This window comes from Odocoileus virginianus, chromosome 10, assembly GCF_023699985.2.
Source record: "Odocoileus virginianus isolate 20LAN1187 ecotype Illinois chromosome 10, Ovbor_1.2, whole genome shotgun sequence".
NCBI lineage: Eukaryota > Metazoa > Chordata > Mammalia > Artiodactyla > Cervidae > Odocoileus > Odocoileus virginianus.
In genome coordinates this window covers 3,534,597-3,555,398 of record NC_069683.1, presented here as the reverse complement: position 1 = coordinate 3,555,398, position 20,802 = coordinate 3,534,597, and the positions used below count along the sequence as shown (strand labels likewise).

At 39.4% G+C, this 20,802-nt stretch overlaps 2 protein-coding genes across 6 annotated transcripts in view; one reads left to right on the top strand and one right to left on the bottom strand.

Annotated features, from left to right (window-relative positions):
• LOC110122474 (fatty acid desaturase 2-like protein FADS2B) overlaps window positions 1–20,802 on the top strand; it is a 53,309-nt gene that overhangs the window by 24,926 nt on the left and 7,581 nt on the right. For both annotated transcript variants that reach the window (XM_070472932.1, XM_070472931.1), the window contains exons 3-8: window positions 8,099–8,296; window positions 10,023–10,124; window positions 13,316–13,441; window positions 17,595–17,652; window positions 20,266–20,342; window positions 20,504–20,601. In XM_070472932.1, the coding sequence (XP_070329033.1) occupies window positions 8,099–8,296; window positions 10,023–10,124; window positions 13,316–13,441; window positions 17,595–17,652; window positions 20,266–20,342; window positions 20,504–20,601 (659 nt within the window). The remainder of the gene's footprint in view (window positions 1–8,098; window positions 8,297–10,022; window positions 10,125–13,315; window positions 13,442–17,594; window positions 17,653–20,265; window positions 20,343–20,503; window positions 20,602–20,802) is intronic.
• LOC110144557 (olfactory receptor 5J3-like) overlaps window positions 1–20,802 on the bottom strand; it is a 141,163-nt gene that overhangs the window by 118,659 nt on the left and 1,702 nt on the right. The window contains exons 2-3 of one of the 4 annotated variants that reach the window (XR_011489850.1): window positions 17,569–17,813; window positions 1,738–13,604 (exon numbers count right to left, since the gene is read on the bottom strand). The exons of 2 other annotated variants lie outside the window; for them this stretch is intronic. The gene's annotated coding sequence lies outside the window, so the exon portion shown is untranslated. Of the gene's footprint in view, window positions 1–1,737; window positions 13,605–17,568; window positions 17,814–20,802 lie in introns of those variants that run through there. One more of the 4 variants, XR_011489849.1, reaches the window with a different exon arrangement.

The following is a 20,802-nucleotide window of genomic DNA, read 5'->3' as shown; positions in this document are numbered from 1 at the left end:
TTTGTTGGCAAATTAACGTCTCTGATTTTTAATAAGCTATCTAGGTTTCTCACTGCTTTTCTTCCAAGGAGGAAGCATCTTTTAATTTCATGGCTGCAGTCAGTAGCTGCAGTGATTTTTGGAGACCAAGAAAATAAAGTCTGTCACTGTTTCTATTTTCTCCCCATCTATTTGAAAGAAGTGATTGGACTGAATGTCATGATCTTCATTTTTTGAATGTTGAGTTTGAAGCCAGATTTTTTACCCTCCTCTTTCACCTTCATCAACAGACTCTTTAGTTCCTGTTAACTTTCTGCCATTAGAGTGGTATGATCTTCTTATCCTAAGTTGTTGATATTTCTCCCAGCAATCTTGATTCAGCTTCTGCTTCATTCAGCACAGCATTTCACATGATGTAATCTGCATATAAATTAAATAAGCAGGGTGATAATATACAGTCATGATGTACTCCTTTCCCAATTTTGAACCAGTCCATTGTTCCAAGTCTGGTTCGAACTGTTGCTTCTTGGCCTGCATACAGGTTTCTCAGGAGGCAGGTATGATGGTCTAGTACTCCCATCTCATTAAGAATTTTTCATGGCTTCTTGTGATTCACAGAGGATCAGAAGAAACAGTAAACGCAGAGGAATATTAGAGTAGTCAGTGAAGCAGATTTTTTTTTTATTTTTTGGAATTCTCTTGCTTCTTCTATGATCCAACAGATATTGGTAATTTGATTTTTGGTTCCTCTGCCTTTTCTAAATCCAACTTGTATATCTGGAAGTTCTCAGTTCATGTACTGTTGAAGCCTAGTTTGAAGGATTTTGAGCATTACTTTGCTAGCATGTGAAATGAGAGCAATTATGTAGTACTTTGAATGTTCTTTGGCATTGCCTTTCTTTGGGATTGGAATCATAATTGATTTTTCAAGTCCTGTGACCACTGCTGAGTTTTCCAAATCTGCTGGCACATCGAGTGTAGCATTATAATAGCATTATCTTTTGGGATTTGAAGTAGTTCAGCTGGAATTCCACCACCTCCATTAGCATTAAATCACCAACTTTTATATTATAGAATGTAATGTGCTAACATTTGGAAGGTCAGCATAACTCAGTGACCTAATTTTTTTTCAGAGAGCAATGTATGATGTTACAAAATCATGCATGGGTAAAAAGTTAGACCAAATGAGTTACATGTAATAAAATATGAAAAGTTCATTGATATGCTTCCCTATTCCACATGTCAAGTTTTAATGTAATATCAAGCACACCTATAATTATCTAAAAAACAATTAAAATATTTCTCCATTTTCCAACTATGCCTCTGAGCAAAGCCAGACTTTATATTTAAACACTTCAACAAAATAGCACATTGTAACAGATTAAATGCAGAATCAAATATAAAAATCAAGTTGTCTACTAAGCTAGATGCTAAAAAGATATGCAAAGATATAAAATGCCATTTTTATCAATATTATTTCTTGGTTTAAAATTTTTTCATAAAGATATGTTAATTATGTTAACATGTAATGGGTTTATTTTCATTAATTCTGTTATTTTTTAATGAATTAATAAAATCAATATTTAAAAAAAAAAAATCACCTCCATTAGCATGGATCATTCCAATCCTTTCTAAGGCCCACTTGACTTCACACTCCAAAATCTGACTCTAGGTGAATGACCATATCATCGTGGTTATCTGGATCATTAGAGCTTTTTTGTATAATTCTATTTATTCTTGCCACATCTTCTTAATATCTTCTTTTCTGTTAGGTCTTTACCATTTCTGTCCTTTATTGTGCCCATCTTTGCATGAAATGTTCCCTGGACATCTCCAATTATGTTGAAGAGATCTCTAGTTTATTCCATTCTATCATTTTCCTCTACTTTTTGGTTTGGTCACATAAGAATACTTTCATATCTCTACTTGATATTCTCTGGGAAACTGCATTCAGTTGGGCATATCTTTCCTTTTCTCCTTTGCCTTTCACTTCTCTTCTTTTCTCAGCTATCTGTAAGGCCTCCTCAGATACCATTTTGCCTTTTTGAATTTCTTTTCCTTGGGGATGATTTTGATCATCACCTCGAGTACAATGTTCCGAACCTCTGTCCATAGTTCTTCAGGCACTCTATCAGATCTTATCCCTTGAACATATTTCTCATTTCCACTGTATAACAACAAGGGATTTACTTTACATCATACCTCAATGGCCTAGTGGTTTCCCCTACTTTCTTCAATCGAAGTCTGAATTTTGCAATAAAGAGTTCATGATCTGAGTCATAATCAGCTCCCAGTCTTGTTTTTGCTGATGTATAAACCTTCTCCATCTTTGGCTGCAAAGAATATAATCAATCTGATTTCAGTAGTGACTGATTCAGTATTGATCTGGTGATGTCCATGTATATAGTTGTCTCTTGTGTTGTTGGAAGAGGGTGTTTGCTATGACCAGTGCATTCTCATGGCAAAAATTCGTTAGCCTTTTCCTGGCTTCATTTTGTACTGCAAGGCCAAGCTTGCCTATTACTGCAGGTATCTCTTGACTTCCTACTTTTACATTTCAGTTCCCAAACATGAAAAGAACATCTTTTTTTTTTTTTTTTTTCTTTTTAAATGTTAATCATAGAAGGTCTGGTAGGTCTTCAGAGAACCATTCAACTTCAGCTTCTTTAGCATTAGTGTTCGGGGCATAGATTTGGATCACTGTGATACTGAATGGTTTGCCTTGGAGTCGAACAGAGATCATACTCTCATTTTTGAGACTGCATCCAAGTACTGCATTTTAGACTCTTTTGTTGACTATGATGACTACTCCATTTCTCATAAGGGATTTTTGCCCACAGTAGTAGATACAATGGTCATATGAATTAAATTCACCCATTCCCATACACTGTAGTTCACTGATTCCTAAAATGCTGAGGTTCACTCTTGCCATCTCCTGCTTGACCACGTCCAGTTTATCTTAATTCATGGACCTAACTTTCCAGGTCCTATGCAATATCGTTGTTTACATCATTGGACTTTTTTGCCATTAAACACATCCACAACTGTGCATCATTTCTGCCATGGCCTATTCTCATATTTTTTCTGGAGCTATTTCTCCACTCTTCCCCAGTAGCATATTGGATATCTATTTGCCTGGGGGGCTCATCTTTCAGTATCATTGCTTTAGCCTTTTCATACTGCTCATGGGATTCTTGAGACAAGAGTACTGAAGTGGTTTGCCACTCCCTTCTGACCACATTTGTCACAATTTTCTACCATGGCCCATCCATCTTGGGACCCTGACTTTGAAGGGCTTCAGACTGTGGGATATGAGTCTAGGCCAGTTACCAAAACTGTCTGTGGTTCAGTTTCTCTCTCTGTAAAATAGCAACAATAGAACCAACCACTAAGTGTTCTTGGGAGATTACTGAAAGAATTAAAGGCATTTAAAGTGCTTAGAACAGTGTCTGGAATGAAGCAAATGTCCAATAACCTTTAGATATTGTAATTATCATAAACTCAACAGTCACACAAGTAATTTACAAGCCTCTAAATTTACAGAATTATTTAGGGCAGGATGCCCTAGTTTAAAAAGAGGAACTAGTGCAGAGTTTAGTTGTTTTTCCTAAATATTTTCTCTAAGGAAAAGAAAATCCCATTCATGGCTCCAAGCTATAATTATTCACTATCTAAAACAGTGCTGATCCCTGAGGGTAAATATCTGATATGAATTTTCTTTGTGCATCTGTGATTACCCAGAGATATGTATGCAGACAATTATTGTTTGAGCACAGAACTGAAAGTCAGGAAGTACAGGCTAAAGTACAGCTTCCATCACTTGCGGAGGACTTCACATTAACCACTCTTCTGGGATTGAGTGACCCAGCGAACTTTAGTGAATGTGATGGTAAAATCAGGGAAATGCCCTGTTGCTGTTGTTCAGTCACTAGATTGTGTCTGACTCATTGTGACCTCATAGACTGCAGCACAGCAGGCTTCCCTGTCCTTCACCATCTCCCAGAGCTTGTTCAAACTCATATCCATTGAGTCAGCGATGCCCATCCAGCCATCTCATTCTCTGCCATCCCCTTCTCCTCCTGTCTTCAATCTTTCCCAGCATCAGGGTCTTTTCCAATGAGTCAGCTATTCCTATTAGGTGGCCAAAGGATTGGAACTTCAGCTTCAACATCAGTCCTTCCAAGAACACCCAGGACTGATCTCCTTTAGGATAGACGGGTTGGATCTCCTTGCAGTCCAAGGGACTCTCAAGAGTCTTCTCCAACACCACGGTTCAAAAGCATCAATTCTTCACTGCTCCGACTCCTTTATAGTCCAGTTCTCATATCCATACATGACTACAACAAAGACCATAGCTTTGACTAGACAGACATTTGTTGGAGAAGTAATGTCTCTGCTTTTTAATATGCTGTCTAGGTTTGTAACTGCTTTTCTTCCAAGGAGTAAGCAAAGTTTAGTTTCATGGCTGCAGTCACAATCTGCAATCATTTTGGAGCCCAAGGAAATAAAGACTCTCACTGTTTTAATTGTGTACCCCATCTGTTTGTCATGAAATCATGGGGCCAGTTGTGATTATCTTCATTTTTGAAAGTTGCATTTTAAACCAGCTTTTTCACTCTCCTTTTCACCTTCATCAAGAGGCTCTTTAGGTCCTCTTCACTTTCTGCCATAAGGGTGGTGTCACCTGCATATCTGAGGTTATTGATATTTCTCCTGGCAATCTTGATTCCAGCTTCTGCTTCATCCAGCCCAACATTTCTCATTATATACTCTGCATAGAAGTTAAATAAGCAGGGTGACAACACACAGCCTTGATGTACTCCTTTCCCAATTTGGAATCACTCCATTGTTCCATGTCCAGTTCTAACTGTTGCTTCTTGGCCTGCATACAGGTTGCCCAGAAGGCAGGTCAGGTGGCCTGGTATTCCCAGCTATTGAAGAATTTTCCACAGTTTGTTGTGATCCACATGGTCAAAGGCTTTAGCATAGTCAGTGAAGCAGAAGTAGATGTCTTTTGGAATTCCTTTGCTTTCTCTATGATCCAACAGATGTTAGCAATTTGATTGCTGGTTCCTGTGCCTCTTCTAAACCCAACTTGAACATCTGGATGTTCTCGGTTCACCTCCTGTTGAAGCCTAGCTTGGAGAATTTTAAGCACTACTTTGTTAGCATGTGGAATGACTGCAGTTGTGCAGAAGCTTGAAGATCCTTTGGTATTGCCTTTCTTTGGGTTTGGAATGAAAATTGATTTTTCAAGTCCTGTGGCCACTGCTGTGTTTCCCAAGTTTGCTGGCATATTAAGTGCAGCATTTTCACAGCATCATCTTTTAGGATTTGAAACAACTCTGCTGGAATTCCATCACCTCCACTAGCTTTGTTGTTAGTGACGCTTCCTAAGGCCCACTTGACTTCACACTCCAGCATGTCTGGCTCTAGGTGAGTGAGATAACATCATGGTTATCTGGGTCATTAAGATCTTTTTTGTGTAGTTCTTCTGTGTATTCTTGTCATCTCTTCCTGATATCTTCAGCTCTGTTAGGTTCATATGGTTTCTGTCCTTTATTATACCCATCTTTGTATGAAAATTTCCCTTGGTACCTCTAATTTTCTTGAAGAGGTCTCCAGTCTTTCCCATTCTATTGTTGTCCTATATTTCTTTGCATTGATCACTGAGGAAGGCTTTCTTATCTCTCCTTGCTATTCTTTGGAACTCTGCATTCAGAGGGGTATATCTTTCTTTTTCTCCTTTGCCTTTCACATCTCTTCTTTTCGCAGCTATTTCTAAGGCCCCCTCAGGCATCACTTTGCCATTTTGCATTTATTTTCTGGGGGGATGATTTTGATCACCACCTCCAGTACAATGTTATAAACCTCTGTCCATAGTTCTTCAGGCACTGTATATCAGATCTTATACCTTGAATCTATTTCTCACTTCCACTGTATAACTGCAAGGGATTTACTTTAGGTCATACCTGAATGGCCTAGTGGTTTCCCCTACTTTCTTCAATTTAAGTCTGAATTTGGCAATAAAGATTTCATGATCCGAGCCATAATCAGCTCCTGGTCTTGTTTTTGCTGATATATAGAGCTTCTCTATCTTTGGCTGCAAAGAATATAATCAATCTGATTTTGGTATTGAAGATCTGGTGATGTCCATGTGTAGAGTCATCTATTATGTTGTTGGAAGAGGGTGTTTGTTATGACCAGTGCATTCTCTTTGCAAAACTCTGTTAACATCTGCCCAGCTTCATTTTGTACTCCAAGGCCATGCTTGCCTGTTACTCCAGGTACCTTTTAACTTCCTACTTTTGCATTCTAATCCCCTATGATGAAAGAAATATAAGTGCTGAAGAATTGATGCTTTTGATCTATGATGTTGGAGAAGACTCTTGAGAGTCCCTTAGACAGCAAGGAGATCCAACCAGTTAATCCTAAAGGATATCAGTCCTGATTTTCATTGGAAGGACTGATGCTGAAGCTGAAACTGCAATACTTTGGCCACCTGATGTGAAGAACTGACTCATTTGAAAAGACCCTGATGCTGGGGTAGATTGAATGTGGGAGGAGAAGGGGATGACAGAGAATGAGATGGTTGGATGGCATCACCACCTGAATGGACATGAGTTTGAGTAAGCTCCAGGAGTTGGTGATGGACAGGGAAGCCTAGAGTGCAGCAGTCCATTTGGTTGCAAAGTGTTGGACACGACTGAATGACTGAACTGAACTGATGATGAAAAGGACATCTTTTTTTGGTATTAGTTCTAGAAGGTCTTGTAAGTCTTCAGAAAACCATCCAACTTCAGCTCCTTAAGCATTAGTGAGCAGAGCACAGACTTGGATTACTCTGATATTGAATGGTTTCCCTTGGAAATGAACAGAGATCATCTTTCATTTTTTATTTTTGTACCCTAGTACTCTATTTCAGACTTTTTTGTTGACTAGCACACTGTATGATTTATTAAAGTTATCTGTGGCCACCAGAATTCTGATGTTCATGGGACCTCTAGAGATGAGCCCATCCAAACCTTTCCAAGGCACTGGATCATTTAAAAGTTGTATCAGTGAATTTGAAATGAATTTTCTTGCTCCTAGGATTATGTTCATAGCTCTTTTTTATTATTATTTCAAATTTCTCATTCCTGTAGAGCTTCTGAGCATCTCACAGGAAATTCATCCTTTGAGATAATCTAAGTGAACTCTATATTTCATAAAGGAATCTTTTGCACATGGTAAATAGTTGATAACATAGAAAGTAACACAGATCTGTATAGATAGCAAAGTTCGCCAAAGTATAATTAGAGATCAAACAACACATTGATTTAAAAAGGTAACTATTATTAATAGATACTCACTTCTACATATAAAACAGACAAACAACAAGGACCTACTGTTTGGCAGGGATCTATATTCAATATCTCATAATGGTCGACAGTGGAATAGACTCTGAAGAAACAATATGTATGTATATATCGTTTGCTGTACACCCGACACCAGTGCAACATTGTTCATCACCTACACCTCAATAAAACCTTTGTTTTGAAAAGTAGAAAACTTCTTTTGGGGGTCTTCCCTGGCAGCCCAGCTGGTAAGACTTCTCCTTTCAATGCACGGGGTGCAGGTTTGATCCCTCATCCGGGAACCACGATCTCACATGCCTCACAGCAAAAAAATAAATAAAACATAAAATAAAAGCAATATTGCCACAAATTCAATAAACACTTCAAATGAAATGATCTGTATCAAAAAAAATTTAATTAATCAGTTTTAAAAAGAGAATTGTTAGAGTTATGTATCTGCTCAATGAACCTCCCCCATCCCCCAAAAAAGAAGTAAATTATAAGTCCCATAACAATTTGAGGACAGTTTACAAATCACTACTCATCTGTCTGTTCTCCAGGAAAAAAAAAATTTATCATAACTTGTTTTTAGCATTTTGCTTTTTGTTAATTTTTTAAGGTTTCATTTTTTGTTTAAATTATGCCTAATTATATTTATTAAATAAATGTCTATTCATAAAATTAATGTATCATACATTGATAAAATAGATTAATAATTATGTTCATCTGTGCGCCCACTCCACTGAAGGAAGTAATTCCTTTCTTGCATGTTTATCTCACAGTCCCGGTTGGTGGAAGATTTCCAAGAACTGCGGAAGACATTAGAGACCATGAATTTGTTCAATGCCCACCTGGGGTTCTTCTTCCTTCACCTCGCCCAGGTCTTGATTTTGGAAGCCCTGGCTTGGGTAATAGTGTGGCATTTTGGCAGTGGCTGGCTTGTCACAATATTCATTTCTTGTCTTCTCACGGTTGCTCAGGTAAGTAGGTGTCCTAAGCCCAGGCAGTGGCTCTATGGGAAGCCTCAGAATTTTTTCTTCCCTCTTTACACTGGTGTCAGCGGCCTCCTGGCACTTCCTGGCAAGCTACTCATCAGTGTCTGACACCAGCAAGTTATCAAAACTCACTGGGCCCCAGTTCTCTCATCTGTAACACGGGGTAATGATTTTTTTATGAAAATATTCTGAGGAGAACTAAACAAGTTACTCTGTAGAGTACCTAGCACAGAGACTGGCATGTGGTAAATATCCTTGGCAGTTGCTACCCGTTGCCCAATATTATCCACACAATGTCAGTAACTGGAGTTCTGTTCTGGGCCATGTAACCTTTACCTATATCTTTCATTTGTTATCCAACCAACATTTTTAATGGTTGTTTTATGATTTTACAAAGACTATAAGCACATATGTGAACTTATTTTGTTTTCTTTTTAATCGCTCAGTTGTCTCCAATTTTTTTAGACCCCATGGACTGTAACTGGCTCCTCTGTCCATGGATTTCTTCAGGCAAGAATACTGGAGTAGGTTGCATTCCCTTTACCAGGGAATCTTCCTGACCCAGGGATCAAATCCGAATCTCCCACATTACAGGCAGATTCTTTACCCTCTTAGCCACCATGAAGAAACAAAGACCCACACTAATTTATACCTATATGTGTGTGTATATATATATACATATATATCACTATTTATACATGCTGTTCCATAATAAAAGATTCTACTAAAAAGAAGTTTTATATATATATATATATATATATATATATATGTATGTATTTTTTTTAAAAATTCCCTGAGACCCTGGCCAAAAGCCTCACTTCACCAATACTTATCAATACACCAATCTATGAAGAGAGTCTATTTATTATCCCATGATAATAGGATCAAGTATTCTGCCAGAAATGGCAATCAGCAACTGGCGTGTAGCAGCGCAATTGATAAATCCTTTGAATGAAGCACAGATCTTTGAAGAGGGCCTTCTATGCCCACAACACTGTATTGTGGACACAAAGGGAAACGCACCTGACCTTGTACTTGGGCAGCAGTCATCCAACAGAGGAGACGGTCATTTAAATATCTAGACATGATACAAGGCAGAAGGGGAAAGAAACAAGCATGTGCTGCTGGAGCAGAAAGAGGCATCTAATTCTAATTGAGGCAATTGGGGATGATTTCATGGAGAATTAACATCAATGGTAATTACAAAATTTTATATGCTAATTTTTTTCTTGAAAAGTCAACTTGCTTTATTCTTTGAAAAGCAACTTTTGGAATCAAGGAAGAAACAAATATTTGACCGCTTAGCATTATCAGGAATTTTACATGTATTTTGGCTGCAAGACAGCTGAATGAGCAAGGTATAATATTATAATCCCTGCTTCTCAGACAAAGAACTGAGCTCAGAGCCACCGACTAGCTTGGCAAGAGTTGTATAACTTGTAAAGTGGTAAAGGACAGTTCAGAGCCCTAGTCAGCCTGACTCCAAAGGCATCCTCCTTCCAGTCCACACTGGACGATTCTGACAGTAGAGAGAACATTCTAGGCTTAGAGAGCCACCTGTGCAAAGGTACAGGGACGGGAAAGCACTCAGCAAGTGTGACAGATACAGAGATCGCCACTGTTCTCATGGGGTCCTGAACCCACCAGCGGGCCCACTTACTGCTTCTTCTTTCTTTGTCAACTTCTCTGACTGCAACCCTGTCTCTTCCAGGCTCAGGGTGGATTTCTGCAGCATGACATGGGACACCTATCCATATTTAAGAAGGCCAAGTGGAACCGCCTGATGCAAAAATTTGTGATGGGTCATCTCAAGGTACAGAATGTTCCAGGAGTATGATGGGATTCTGAAAGTCATCTCACTAAGCAGTGGTTTCTACATACACTTATCAGCAAAAAATGTTACTACACACCCCACAAGTAAATGTAAATATACTGACAATGTACACATAACATTATAACATATATGTTAAATTAGACTTTTAAATGTTTACAAGAAAAGGTTTATTTTTATTAAGAAGTTCTGTTTTTTTCTTAGCCAATAAAACATTTGGACCAATCCCTGATACACCATTAAAGAACCACCTCTCAAGAGATATACCTATAAAGTCATGAGTAGGGATATTCTTAGAAGGGGTCTGGACATGTGTTTCTGGGAGGCTAGGGGAATCCAGCAAACCATTTTAGCCCTGGGAGGACTATGTATAAATAAAAGATGATGCAGAATAGAGAAATGTTTAACAAAAGAGAGAAACCACAGGAAGTTAGATGGCTCTGTTTAAGAGTTGAGGGCTGCAAAACCCAGACTGCCGGAAAAAGCAGGGGCAGTTGGCCTTACCCCCCTCACATGTGCTCCAGGAGGCAGGCACACTGTCCTATGCACCCCTGAGATGCAGCGCCTAGCAGAGTGCCTCACACGCAGTAGGCCTTCCGTAAGCATCTGTGGAATGCATGAAGGAGTGGATGGAGGAATGGGATGAGGGATGGAAACCTGAAAACACGACAAGGATTGATGAAAGTCGGTTTCAGCCCTGGCTCTGATAACGCTCACTGTGCAACCCCGAACAAGTCAGATTCCATCTCTGGCTCTCAGTGTTCTCATCTCTAACATTAGGACTTCAACTGGATCTCAGCTTTTCTATGATGTTCTAGGATTTGGTGAGAATCCAAATGACAGAATGATCTCTGTTCATTTCCAAGGCAAACCATTCAGTATCACAGTAATCCAAGTCTAGCTAACTCTGCTAGCCTTTGCCCTGCTTCGTTTTGTACTCCAGTATTCTTGCCTTGATAACCCCATGAACAGTATGAAATGGCAAAAAGATATGACAGTGAAAGATGAGCTCCCAGGTCGGTAGGTACCTGCTACTGGAGAAGAGTGGAGAAATAACTCCAGCAAGAATGAAGAGATGGAGCCAAAGTGAAAACAATGCTGAGCTATGGATGTGACTGGTGGTGGAAGTAAATTCTGATGCCATAGAGAGTGATATTGCATAGAAACCGAGAATGTTAGGTCGATGAATCAAGGCAAATTGGAAGTGATCAAACAGAAGATGACAAGAGTGAACATTGACATTGTAGGAATCAGTGAACTAAAATGGACCAGAATGGGCAAATTTAATTCAGGTGACCATTATATCTACTACTGTGGGCAAAAATCCCTTAGAAGAAATGGAGTAGCCCTCATAATCAACAAAAGAGTCCAAAATGCAGTACTTGGATGCAGTCTCAAAAATGAAAGAATGACCTCTGTTCATTTCCAAGGCAAACCCTTCAATATCACAGTAATCGAAGGCTATGCCCCAAACATCAGTGCTGAAGAAGCTGAAGTTGAATGGTTCTGTGAAGATCTACAAGACCTTCCAAAACTAACACCAAAAAAAAGATGCCCTTTTCATCATAGGGGACTCAATGGAAAAGTAGGAAACCAAGAGACACCTGGAGTAACAGGCAAGTTTGGCCCTGGAGTGAATGAAGCACGGCAAAGGCCAACAATTTTGCCAAAAACACACTGCTCACGGCAAACACCCTCTTCCAACTTTATCACTCCTGCATATATTCCAAATATTTTCACTTTTATGTGGAAGAAATATACAAATTATCAATATATCTTACATTTCTTTTTTCATTCTGAGGCTTTGAATCTAGTATGTATTATACACTTACACAGCCTGCCTCAGTTTGACTGGTCACATATTAAGTGCTCAGTGGCCACACATAGGTAATGGTTACTCTATTCAGCACTGCAGATCTAAAATATACATTTGAGATTTTTGAGAAATGTCAGATATGCAATAAAAACTATGACTATTGCTTATTCTTCTATAAATGATTAATGAAATATGGGAAAGGAAGAGAAATTGAATATCTCAAAATGCCAGCATTCTACATACAGAATCTCATGTCTCCTTAAACAACCCATGCAGGTAAATGTCATTATATTATACTATATTTACTGAAGATGAAATTAAACATCCAAGGATAGATAATTTTCCCAAACCACACAGAAGCATTTATACACCCCGTGGATGCAACTAAGTTGATGTGCTTCCAAACCCTTTTCTCTGTTAAAACCTTCAGATTTTCACTGAAAGAGAAAAAAAAAATCCCAAACAACCTAATCAGAAATGATATGAGCTCAGCATCAACTAAAATAGTTTTATTCTCATTTATATTTAATGAGATCATTGAAATTTGAACATGTGATAATCAGAGGCAAACTCCCATAGGAGATGACTTCAGATCCATGACTCTTTAGAATATTTATTGAAGTAGGAACCCTGGGGCCATTTTCCCTCCCGAACTAATTTGTTTTAGAGCTGGTTTCTTTATTGATAAAATAAGAACTGTACTCTCTGCTCTACCTATTTCATATTTCTTTTTAAAAGCTGGGCCAAAAAAAAAAAAAAGAAAGATGGTAAGACATTTCATTTAATCGGTTTCATTCTTCTTCATTATCAGGAGTTGTTTTAGCCTGGAATTTGTGTTCCTGGATAGGATAATTGTTTGCTGGTAGGCTTTTAGAGCTTCTAGCCAATAAATCATTCTGTGACCCAGGAATGGGGGATGGCATGTTCCAGGAATCCATATCCTAGTTAAACTTTGGAGATGTAGGCAGAAAACTCTGATTGTTACTATTCAGGCGCTAGTCATGTCTGACTCACTGCAACCCCATGAGCACAGCACAGCAGGCTTCCCTGTCCTTCACCATCTCCCAGAGCTTGTTCAAACTCATATCCATTGAGTCAGCGATGCCCATCCAGCCATCTCATCCTCTGTCATCCCCTTTTCCTCCTGCCCTCAATCTTTCCCAGGATCAGGGTCTTTTCCAGTGAGTTGGCTCTTCACATCAGGTGGTCAGTACTGGAGCTTCAGCTTCAGCCTCAGTCCTTCCAATGAATATTCAGATGATTTTCAGTTGATTTTCTTTAGTTTTGGAAAACTCTGATAATGAAAGATATTTCAGGAGAGAAATCTTGCAGCTAATGAATGTTCTCTTCTCCTCAGGGCCTATCTGCAAAATGGTGGAATAACCGGCACTTCCAACACCATGTCAAAACAAACATCTACCCCAAAGACCCAGATGTTGATCTAAGCCCATTTCTTGTTATTGGAGATTTACAACCTGTCAAGGTATGTTTAGAAATCCTAAGCACTTAGAGAAATGTTTCAGGAAGTGGCTCTTGGAAAGGTCTACACATTTGTCTTGAGATCAGGCTGGAAATTCTGGATTCAATTGTTTTCAGAGCATCTCTTCTTCTTTTAAATCCAGGATATAGATTTGAAATAAGTGAATCTGGTGTTGTAAGAAAAGAAGAAAATGTGGAATGAATGACTCTATCATGTTAAAAGTCATTCAGGTTAAATTACTCATAGAAGGCATGACAGTACATTCAAGGAATGCTAAATCAGGAAACACCTATGTATCTATTTATGTCAACTAATTCTAGCTGTTGGAAGAAACTAAGCTGTTATTTTTAGTTTAGTTTATTTTGGTTCATTTATACATGACACTCAGCTTAAATGCCTCGTAATACACTTAGGACCTCACCTCTAATTCAGACTTCTTTTTTTTTTCCATTTATTTTTATTACTTGGAGGCTAATTACTTTACAATATTGTAGTGGTTTTTGCCATACACTGACATGAATAAGCCATGGATTTACATGTTTTCCCCATCCCAATCCCCCCCTCCCACCTCCCTCTCCATTCCATCCTTCTGGGTCTTCCCAGTGCACCAGCCCTGAGCACCCATCTCATGCATCCAACCTGGGCTGGTGATCTGTTTCACCCTTGATAGAATACTTATTTCAATGCTGTTCTCTCTGAATATCCCACCCTCACCTTCTCCCACAGAGTCTAAAAGTCTGTTCTGTACATCTGTGTCTCTTTTTCTATTTTTCATATAGGATTATCATTACCATCTTTTTAAATTCCATATATATGTATTAGTATACTCTATTGGTCTTTATTTTTCTGGCTTACTTCACTCTGTATAATGGGCTCCAGTTTCATCCATCTCATTAGAACTGATTCAAATGAATTCTTTTTAATGGCTGAGTAATATTCCATGGTGTATATGTACCACAGCTTCTTTATCCATTCATCTGCCGATGGGCATCTAGGTTGCTTCCATGTCTGGCTATTATAAACAGTGCTGTGATGAACATTGGGGTGCATGTGTCTCTTTCAGATCTGGTTTCATCGGTGTGTACGCCTAGGAGTGGGATTGCTGGGTCATATGGCAGTTCTATTTCCAGTTTTTTAAGGAATCTCCACACTGTTCTCCATAGTGGCTGTACTAGTTTGCATTCCCACCAACAGTGTAAGAGGGTTCCCTTTTCTCCACACCCTCTCCAGCATTTATTGCTTGTAGACTTTTGGATAGCAGCCATCCTGACTGGCGTGTAACGGTACCTCATTGAGGTTTTGATTTGCATTTCTCTGATAATGAGTGATGTTGAGCATCTTTTCATGTGTTTGTTAGCCATCTGTAAGTCTTCTTTAGAGAAATGTCTGTTTAGTTCTTTGGCCCAATTTTTGATTGGGTCATTTATTTTTCTAGAATTGAGCTTCAGGAGTTGCTTGTATATTTTTGAGATTAATCCTTTGTTCCTTCATTTGCTATTATTTTCTCCCAATCTAAGGGCTGTCTTTTCACCTTGCTTATAGTTTCTTTTGTTGTGCAAAAGATTTTAAGTTTCATTAGGTCCCATTTGTTTATTGTTGCTTTTATTTACAATTTCTGGGAGGTGGGTCATAGAGGATCTTGCTGTGATTTATGTCGGAGAGTGTTTGCCTATGTCCTCTAGGAGTTTTATAGTTTCTGGTCTTACATTTAGATCTTTAATCCATTTTGGATTTATTTTTGTGTATGGTGTTAGAAAGTGTTCTAGTTTCATTCTTTTACAAGTGGTTGACCAGTTTTCCCAGCACCACTTGTTAAAGAGGTTGTCTTTTTTCCATTGTATATTCTTGCCTCCTTTGCCGAAGATAAGGTGTCCATAGGTACATGGATTTGTCTCTGGGCTTTCTATTTTGTTCCATTGATTAATTCAGACTTCTTAAGCAACAGATAAAGGCAAGCAAACTCCAGGATGTCTCAGCTGTTGACTTTCTTAAATCTCAGCTTAAAAACCAGCATGTAAGGATTATTACCAAGATTTTTAGAGTCTGCTTTCAACATAGAAGGTATAAGGATAAGCACAGAAAGGTATCTTTCCTTGAGAAGAAATAATGGATCCTGAGAATTAAGTGCTTAGGAAGAGGCTCTATCTCCCTCTGGAAGAATTTAGGAGCTTTCTAATAACAAAGGAGTGTAGCTTGGTCAGTTGCTGCATGGACTTTGTGGTAACCAGAATTGTGCAACTTTCTGAAAATAGGTTTTCCCAGTTTTGGAAGACAACCTTCTTTCAATTAGCAAAAAAGAGTCTCCTGCCGAGATATAAAGGAAAAAAGAAAGATACCTTGACTGTAGTCTTCAGTCAGTTGTTCTTCACAATGACTCCACAAAAGAGTCAGAGCTCTCTAAAGTTTGAGCTCTCTAAAGTTTGCAAACTCCTAAAGTGAAGTTGATCACTCATGTCTGACTCTCTGTGACCTTTTGGACTACAGCCCACCAGGCTCCTCCATCCATGGGATTTTCCAGGCAAGAATAGTGGAGTGGGTTGTCATTTCCTTCTCCAGGGATCCAACCTGGACCTCCCACATTGCAGGCAGACTCCTTACAGTCTGAGCCACCAAGGAATCCCTGTGAACTCCTTGGCTGACCACTAAACTTATGACATTTTTTACTTCTCTCCTCATTCCCTCACAGCAATGGAGATTTGTCTCACTCAAGTTCATGAGGCAGCCTGACCCCCTCCAGAAGTGCCTTCTGTAGAACTGTATCTAGTTCACATGCTGCCACTTCACGGAGGATGGAGACATCATCACTTCTCCACCATTCTAGAGACATATCCCTCGAGCCTTAGGTTCTGTATACTTTAATTTCAAAGCAACTGCACAACACATTACTTAAAATCTTTTAATCTCTAAAATTCAGTTGTTTCACAACAAAACTAATTCTGGTAAGCCTTAACTGTTTCTGTTCTTCCCTTTTTACTGTCAGTCTTTCTACCACTTTCTTCAAACATTCATTCTTTTAGTAAGTATTAATTAGATCCTCTAGGGCCAGGTCCTGTACTCATAATCTGGAAAAGTTAGACTTCTCTTATGGAGCAATACTCAAAAATCAATCCTTCACCTACATTTACCAACTCTCCAAAATTTCCCACCAGCTCCCTCTTTCAAGTTTCCTACCACTTAAATATCCAGAAGCTTGGGAGTAACTGCAAATAACTATCATTACTTTATCATCATGACATTTATTTTTATTTACAATAGTAAGAGAAAGAAGGGTCAACTCTAATATCCAAATAACAGAGGACATATGTAGAAGGGATGATACCCAAAGAATGGGAAAAGCAAAAAATTAAACACGACTCACAGTGTTTTAAGTGACTGACATATGGTAAAATTATAGAGGAGATTTGAATTATCATTCATTCATTAATTCCTTCAACTAAACATTTATTAAGTGTCTCTTAGGTAATAGAGATAAACCATTACTTCTATGCTTCCTCTCAAGATACTTGTGGCCTTTGTACATTTGGACACAGACTAAATTAACTAAGAAGACCCCTAGGAAATGACTCAAATCCCCAGTGGTAAGATTATACATTATCAAGCCTTAAAATGAGTAAATCACAGCATGAGATCCAGGATGGAGTTAAAGGAGGAAAGATGAAGTAGATACTAGAGGTTATGACTATGTGTCTTATAACACAACCATTCAACAAATACCTGTTAAATGGATGAATAGATACAAGCAGACTGTGCTTCAAGCAGAATTCTAAGTACATAGGTTGGAGAAGACCTTAAAAACTTATCAGAAATGTTTCTCCTCAATCAACATTCCATTCCACACCAGGACAAATATTTTAAAATGGCTCCCATGGGTATAATAATAAACGATCACAATCCCTGAAGTCAAACGGAATGAACCATCCCTGTAAGAATTTCCCACATTTAAGTAAAGAAAAAAGATACCACAATATTTCCTCCCCCTTCAGTTCTGCTTCTTCAGTGCCTTCAGTTTGACAGTAAATGAACTCTGACCAGATGACTCTTTCTATAGAGATTCTACACACACACACACACACACACACACACACACACACGACCTTGAGTATAATAAGAGAAGTCTATATTGTTCTTACCTTAGTTTCATTCTCTCTTCATTCAGTACGGCAAGAACAAAATCAAATTCATCAACTACGAGAAGCAGCACCTGTACTTCATGGGTGAGTCCCAGGGAGCCACAGTCCCTATCATCCCATTTCCTTGAAGCAAACAGTTGTCAACCAGAAGGCACAACTGAAATCCTCCCACAGAGAGACAATCCCATGGCTTGTTGTGCCCCAAAAAAGCAGCGTGCTTTACTTCAGACTTATTTGGGTGAAATCTGAAGAGGAAAATAGAAGAGTTATTAGGTATTCTTAATGGGCATCTCATCACTCTGGCTACTGTACAGGGAAGGAGATGTTCCAAGAAGGATGGGAGGCAGGATGCCAATCAAGGGGTCTGGAATATGTGACTCTTGTGCTGGATAAATTAATAGAATACTTATGAAGAAGAAAAGGATAGTGTATACGCACAGGGAGGAAAACTAGGGAAAGAATGCTCAAGCACTGACAGTAGGTGCCAGGAAAATCAGAGTCTCATGAATAAAAGTCACCTGCAGAGCTTCTGTGTGGAAGAAAGTTGACCGTTCCCACAGCTTACATACAGCTGGAGAAGGTATTTTAGTGGACAGATACACACACACACACACACACACACACATAACATAGATCTGTGCATGTTCTAGGCTTGAGAGAAAATAGGGTAGCTGAATAATGCTAATACCATTGAAAATATTAGAAGCAAAAATGTTCTGCTCTTAACCAAGTCAAACTCATGATAGCTCACAAAGGAAAGTTTAGGAACCCAAAATATGCTCGTCTAAAACATGCTTACTCATTTGGAAAAGAAACCCAAATTAGGGAAGATTCCAAACATTTCCTGTAGATCAGTGGTCCTCACCTAAGAGCATAGTTGCTCCCAGTGGGACATTTGACACCATATAGATACTTTTCTGATTATCACAACAAAGCGGGAGAATGGTACTGACATCCATGGGGCTGAAGCCAGGGATGTTATGAAATGCCTTACAGGACACAGAACAGCCCTGAACAATAAAGAATTCTCTGACCCTAAGATGCCAACAGTGTTAAGATTGAGAAACTGTTGCAGATGATCTGGCTCGCCCAGACACTGGCCACCAGGGGTCATCTGTCTCCCCTGACCGGGATGGCCTGTGAGTCTGTTTTCTGAGACACGAGGCTCAACCACCACTGCAGCCTCTTCCAGTGCTAGAATCTGAGGACTGCTCCTAAGGCGGTTATTCTCTTTCATGACCAAAAAGGGTGTGGAGGACACTGGTTCCCCAGTTTGAAAGGTAACTATTCCAGCCCAGACAGATGTGTATTCACATAAGAAAAGAACTGTTGAGGTCTCTTGTCTGAACTCTCCTCCTGTGTGTAGTAAAACAATACAGCCTTAGCTTATGAGGAATGGGTGAATATTGTAGCTTCCCTGCAAATGCCCAGCTTACAAACCACATCGTCCTCAGGAGCTGTTTCATTTTGTCATTTTCTTTCAAATGTCTTCAACTTAGTATGACAGGTACAAATGAGTCCTACTCAACCCGTCAAAGGGAGATGAAGCTTGACATTTCATAAGGGTGGCGAGACAGCTTTCATGCAGATTCCTGTAGCAGGGAAAGGTACTTCAGTATAAGCTGAGCTCAACTCTCAGAAAAGAAAGGGGGGAGACTTTTAAAACACTGGGACATGCTAAAGGAAATTAGGGAAAGAGGATAAAGGGAGGGGAAGCTTGTCATGTGGTTAAGCCATGTGTGTCTTCTCACCGGTGTTTATCAAAGTCAAACTCCTTACCCTCCCAAAGACTGCAGGACAGAGCCCGATCCTCTAAGACTGTACTTCAAAGGGATGACTCCCAAGTCCTTGAGAAAGACATTTCTGAGTCAGGGAAGATCCATCTCAGAGGGACAGAGTGAGAATTTTATAATTGTAAGTTTTCTATCAAATGATCGAAGAAAATGGAGGTCAGAAGCCTACTGAACATGCATTAAGTTCTTTGGACAGTCTTGAACTTTCTCATGCAAGAATTTTAAGGGGGCTGGAGTCATCCCAAGAGCATGGCCTTGAACTGTTCTTAGAAACGATTTCTAGCATTTGTGCAAGTCTCTTAGTGTGTAGGGTGGACAAAATCATCTGTGCTGACAGTTCACAGACTTTGAAAGTTTACAGGTCAAGTTTGGAGCCTAGTCAGGAAGAGGACTCCAGAGCTTCTGGCTCAAGTTTGATCAAGGAGAGAGTTGTCAAAGTCTGAAGTTGTCCATATGACTCCTACGTGCTCCAGGCAACTTCAGTGGTCCTGGGGGAAGGGCAGGTAAATAACTATCTGGCCAGACTCAGTATGCCTGCTCTATATCTGCCACCTGGACATATTGTGACAGGGCTCAACACAAAGGATCGTGAAGGATTGAAGGATTCCAGGGACCTTGAGAAAAGTTGAAAGCTCAGAGCAGAAGCCTTTCCAGGATACCTTCATCAAGAATGACTCAGATCTTCAAAGCTTCCCTAGTCTCCCTAAGGGAGCTTCAACCAAAGTCCTGGTTCAGCCTCAGAGACTCTAAAAGCCCAGCAGCATCCAGGATGTGGTTGTGGCTCTCCACCTTGCATCCCTTCTCAGGGGAAATATTCCAGGGGTAGCATGTTAAGATCAACTCCCACTCGCTTCCGCAGGAATCATATCTGCTTATTTTTTCACTATCCTCTTTTTTTCCTCAGTTGGGGTCCACATTTTCATGCCAGTAGCTTTCAACCTGAAATCCATGCAAGAGATGTACCGGAGAAGGTATTGGGAGGTAAGCAAATCGACTCCTTCTCTAGAGCTCGATCAGGCTAGTAGGAAAGGGGAACTGTACATGCTTCGTCCTTTCCAGATGCAGCTTCCTTGAGTACCAGGATATAAGATTTAGCCAGTTTTATTTCCACTAGCTTAACTTTCAAACACTTCTTTCTGCAGGACATTGCCTGGGTCAGCAGCTCTTACATTCGCTATTGCATCACATTTGTTCCTTTCTATGGAATCTTTGGAACCTTGGTGCTCATGTTTTTAGTCAAGTAAGTAAACAATAATATTCTCCCACTCTTATTCTGGATGGTCCTCTTACCTTTCTTATCTGAGCTATTTATGAATAGCAATGATTAGCAGATTATGACACCAGACCATATTCTAGTAGCTGAGATATTTCCAAGAAAATGTGGGATAAAACAGCTGAAATAGTTGAATGAGTTTCTTGGAAACTGAATTTGCCCAATCTT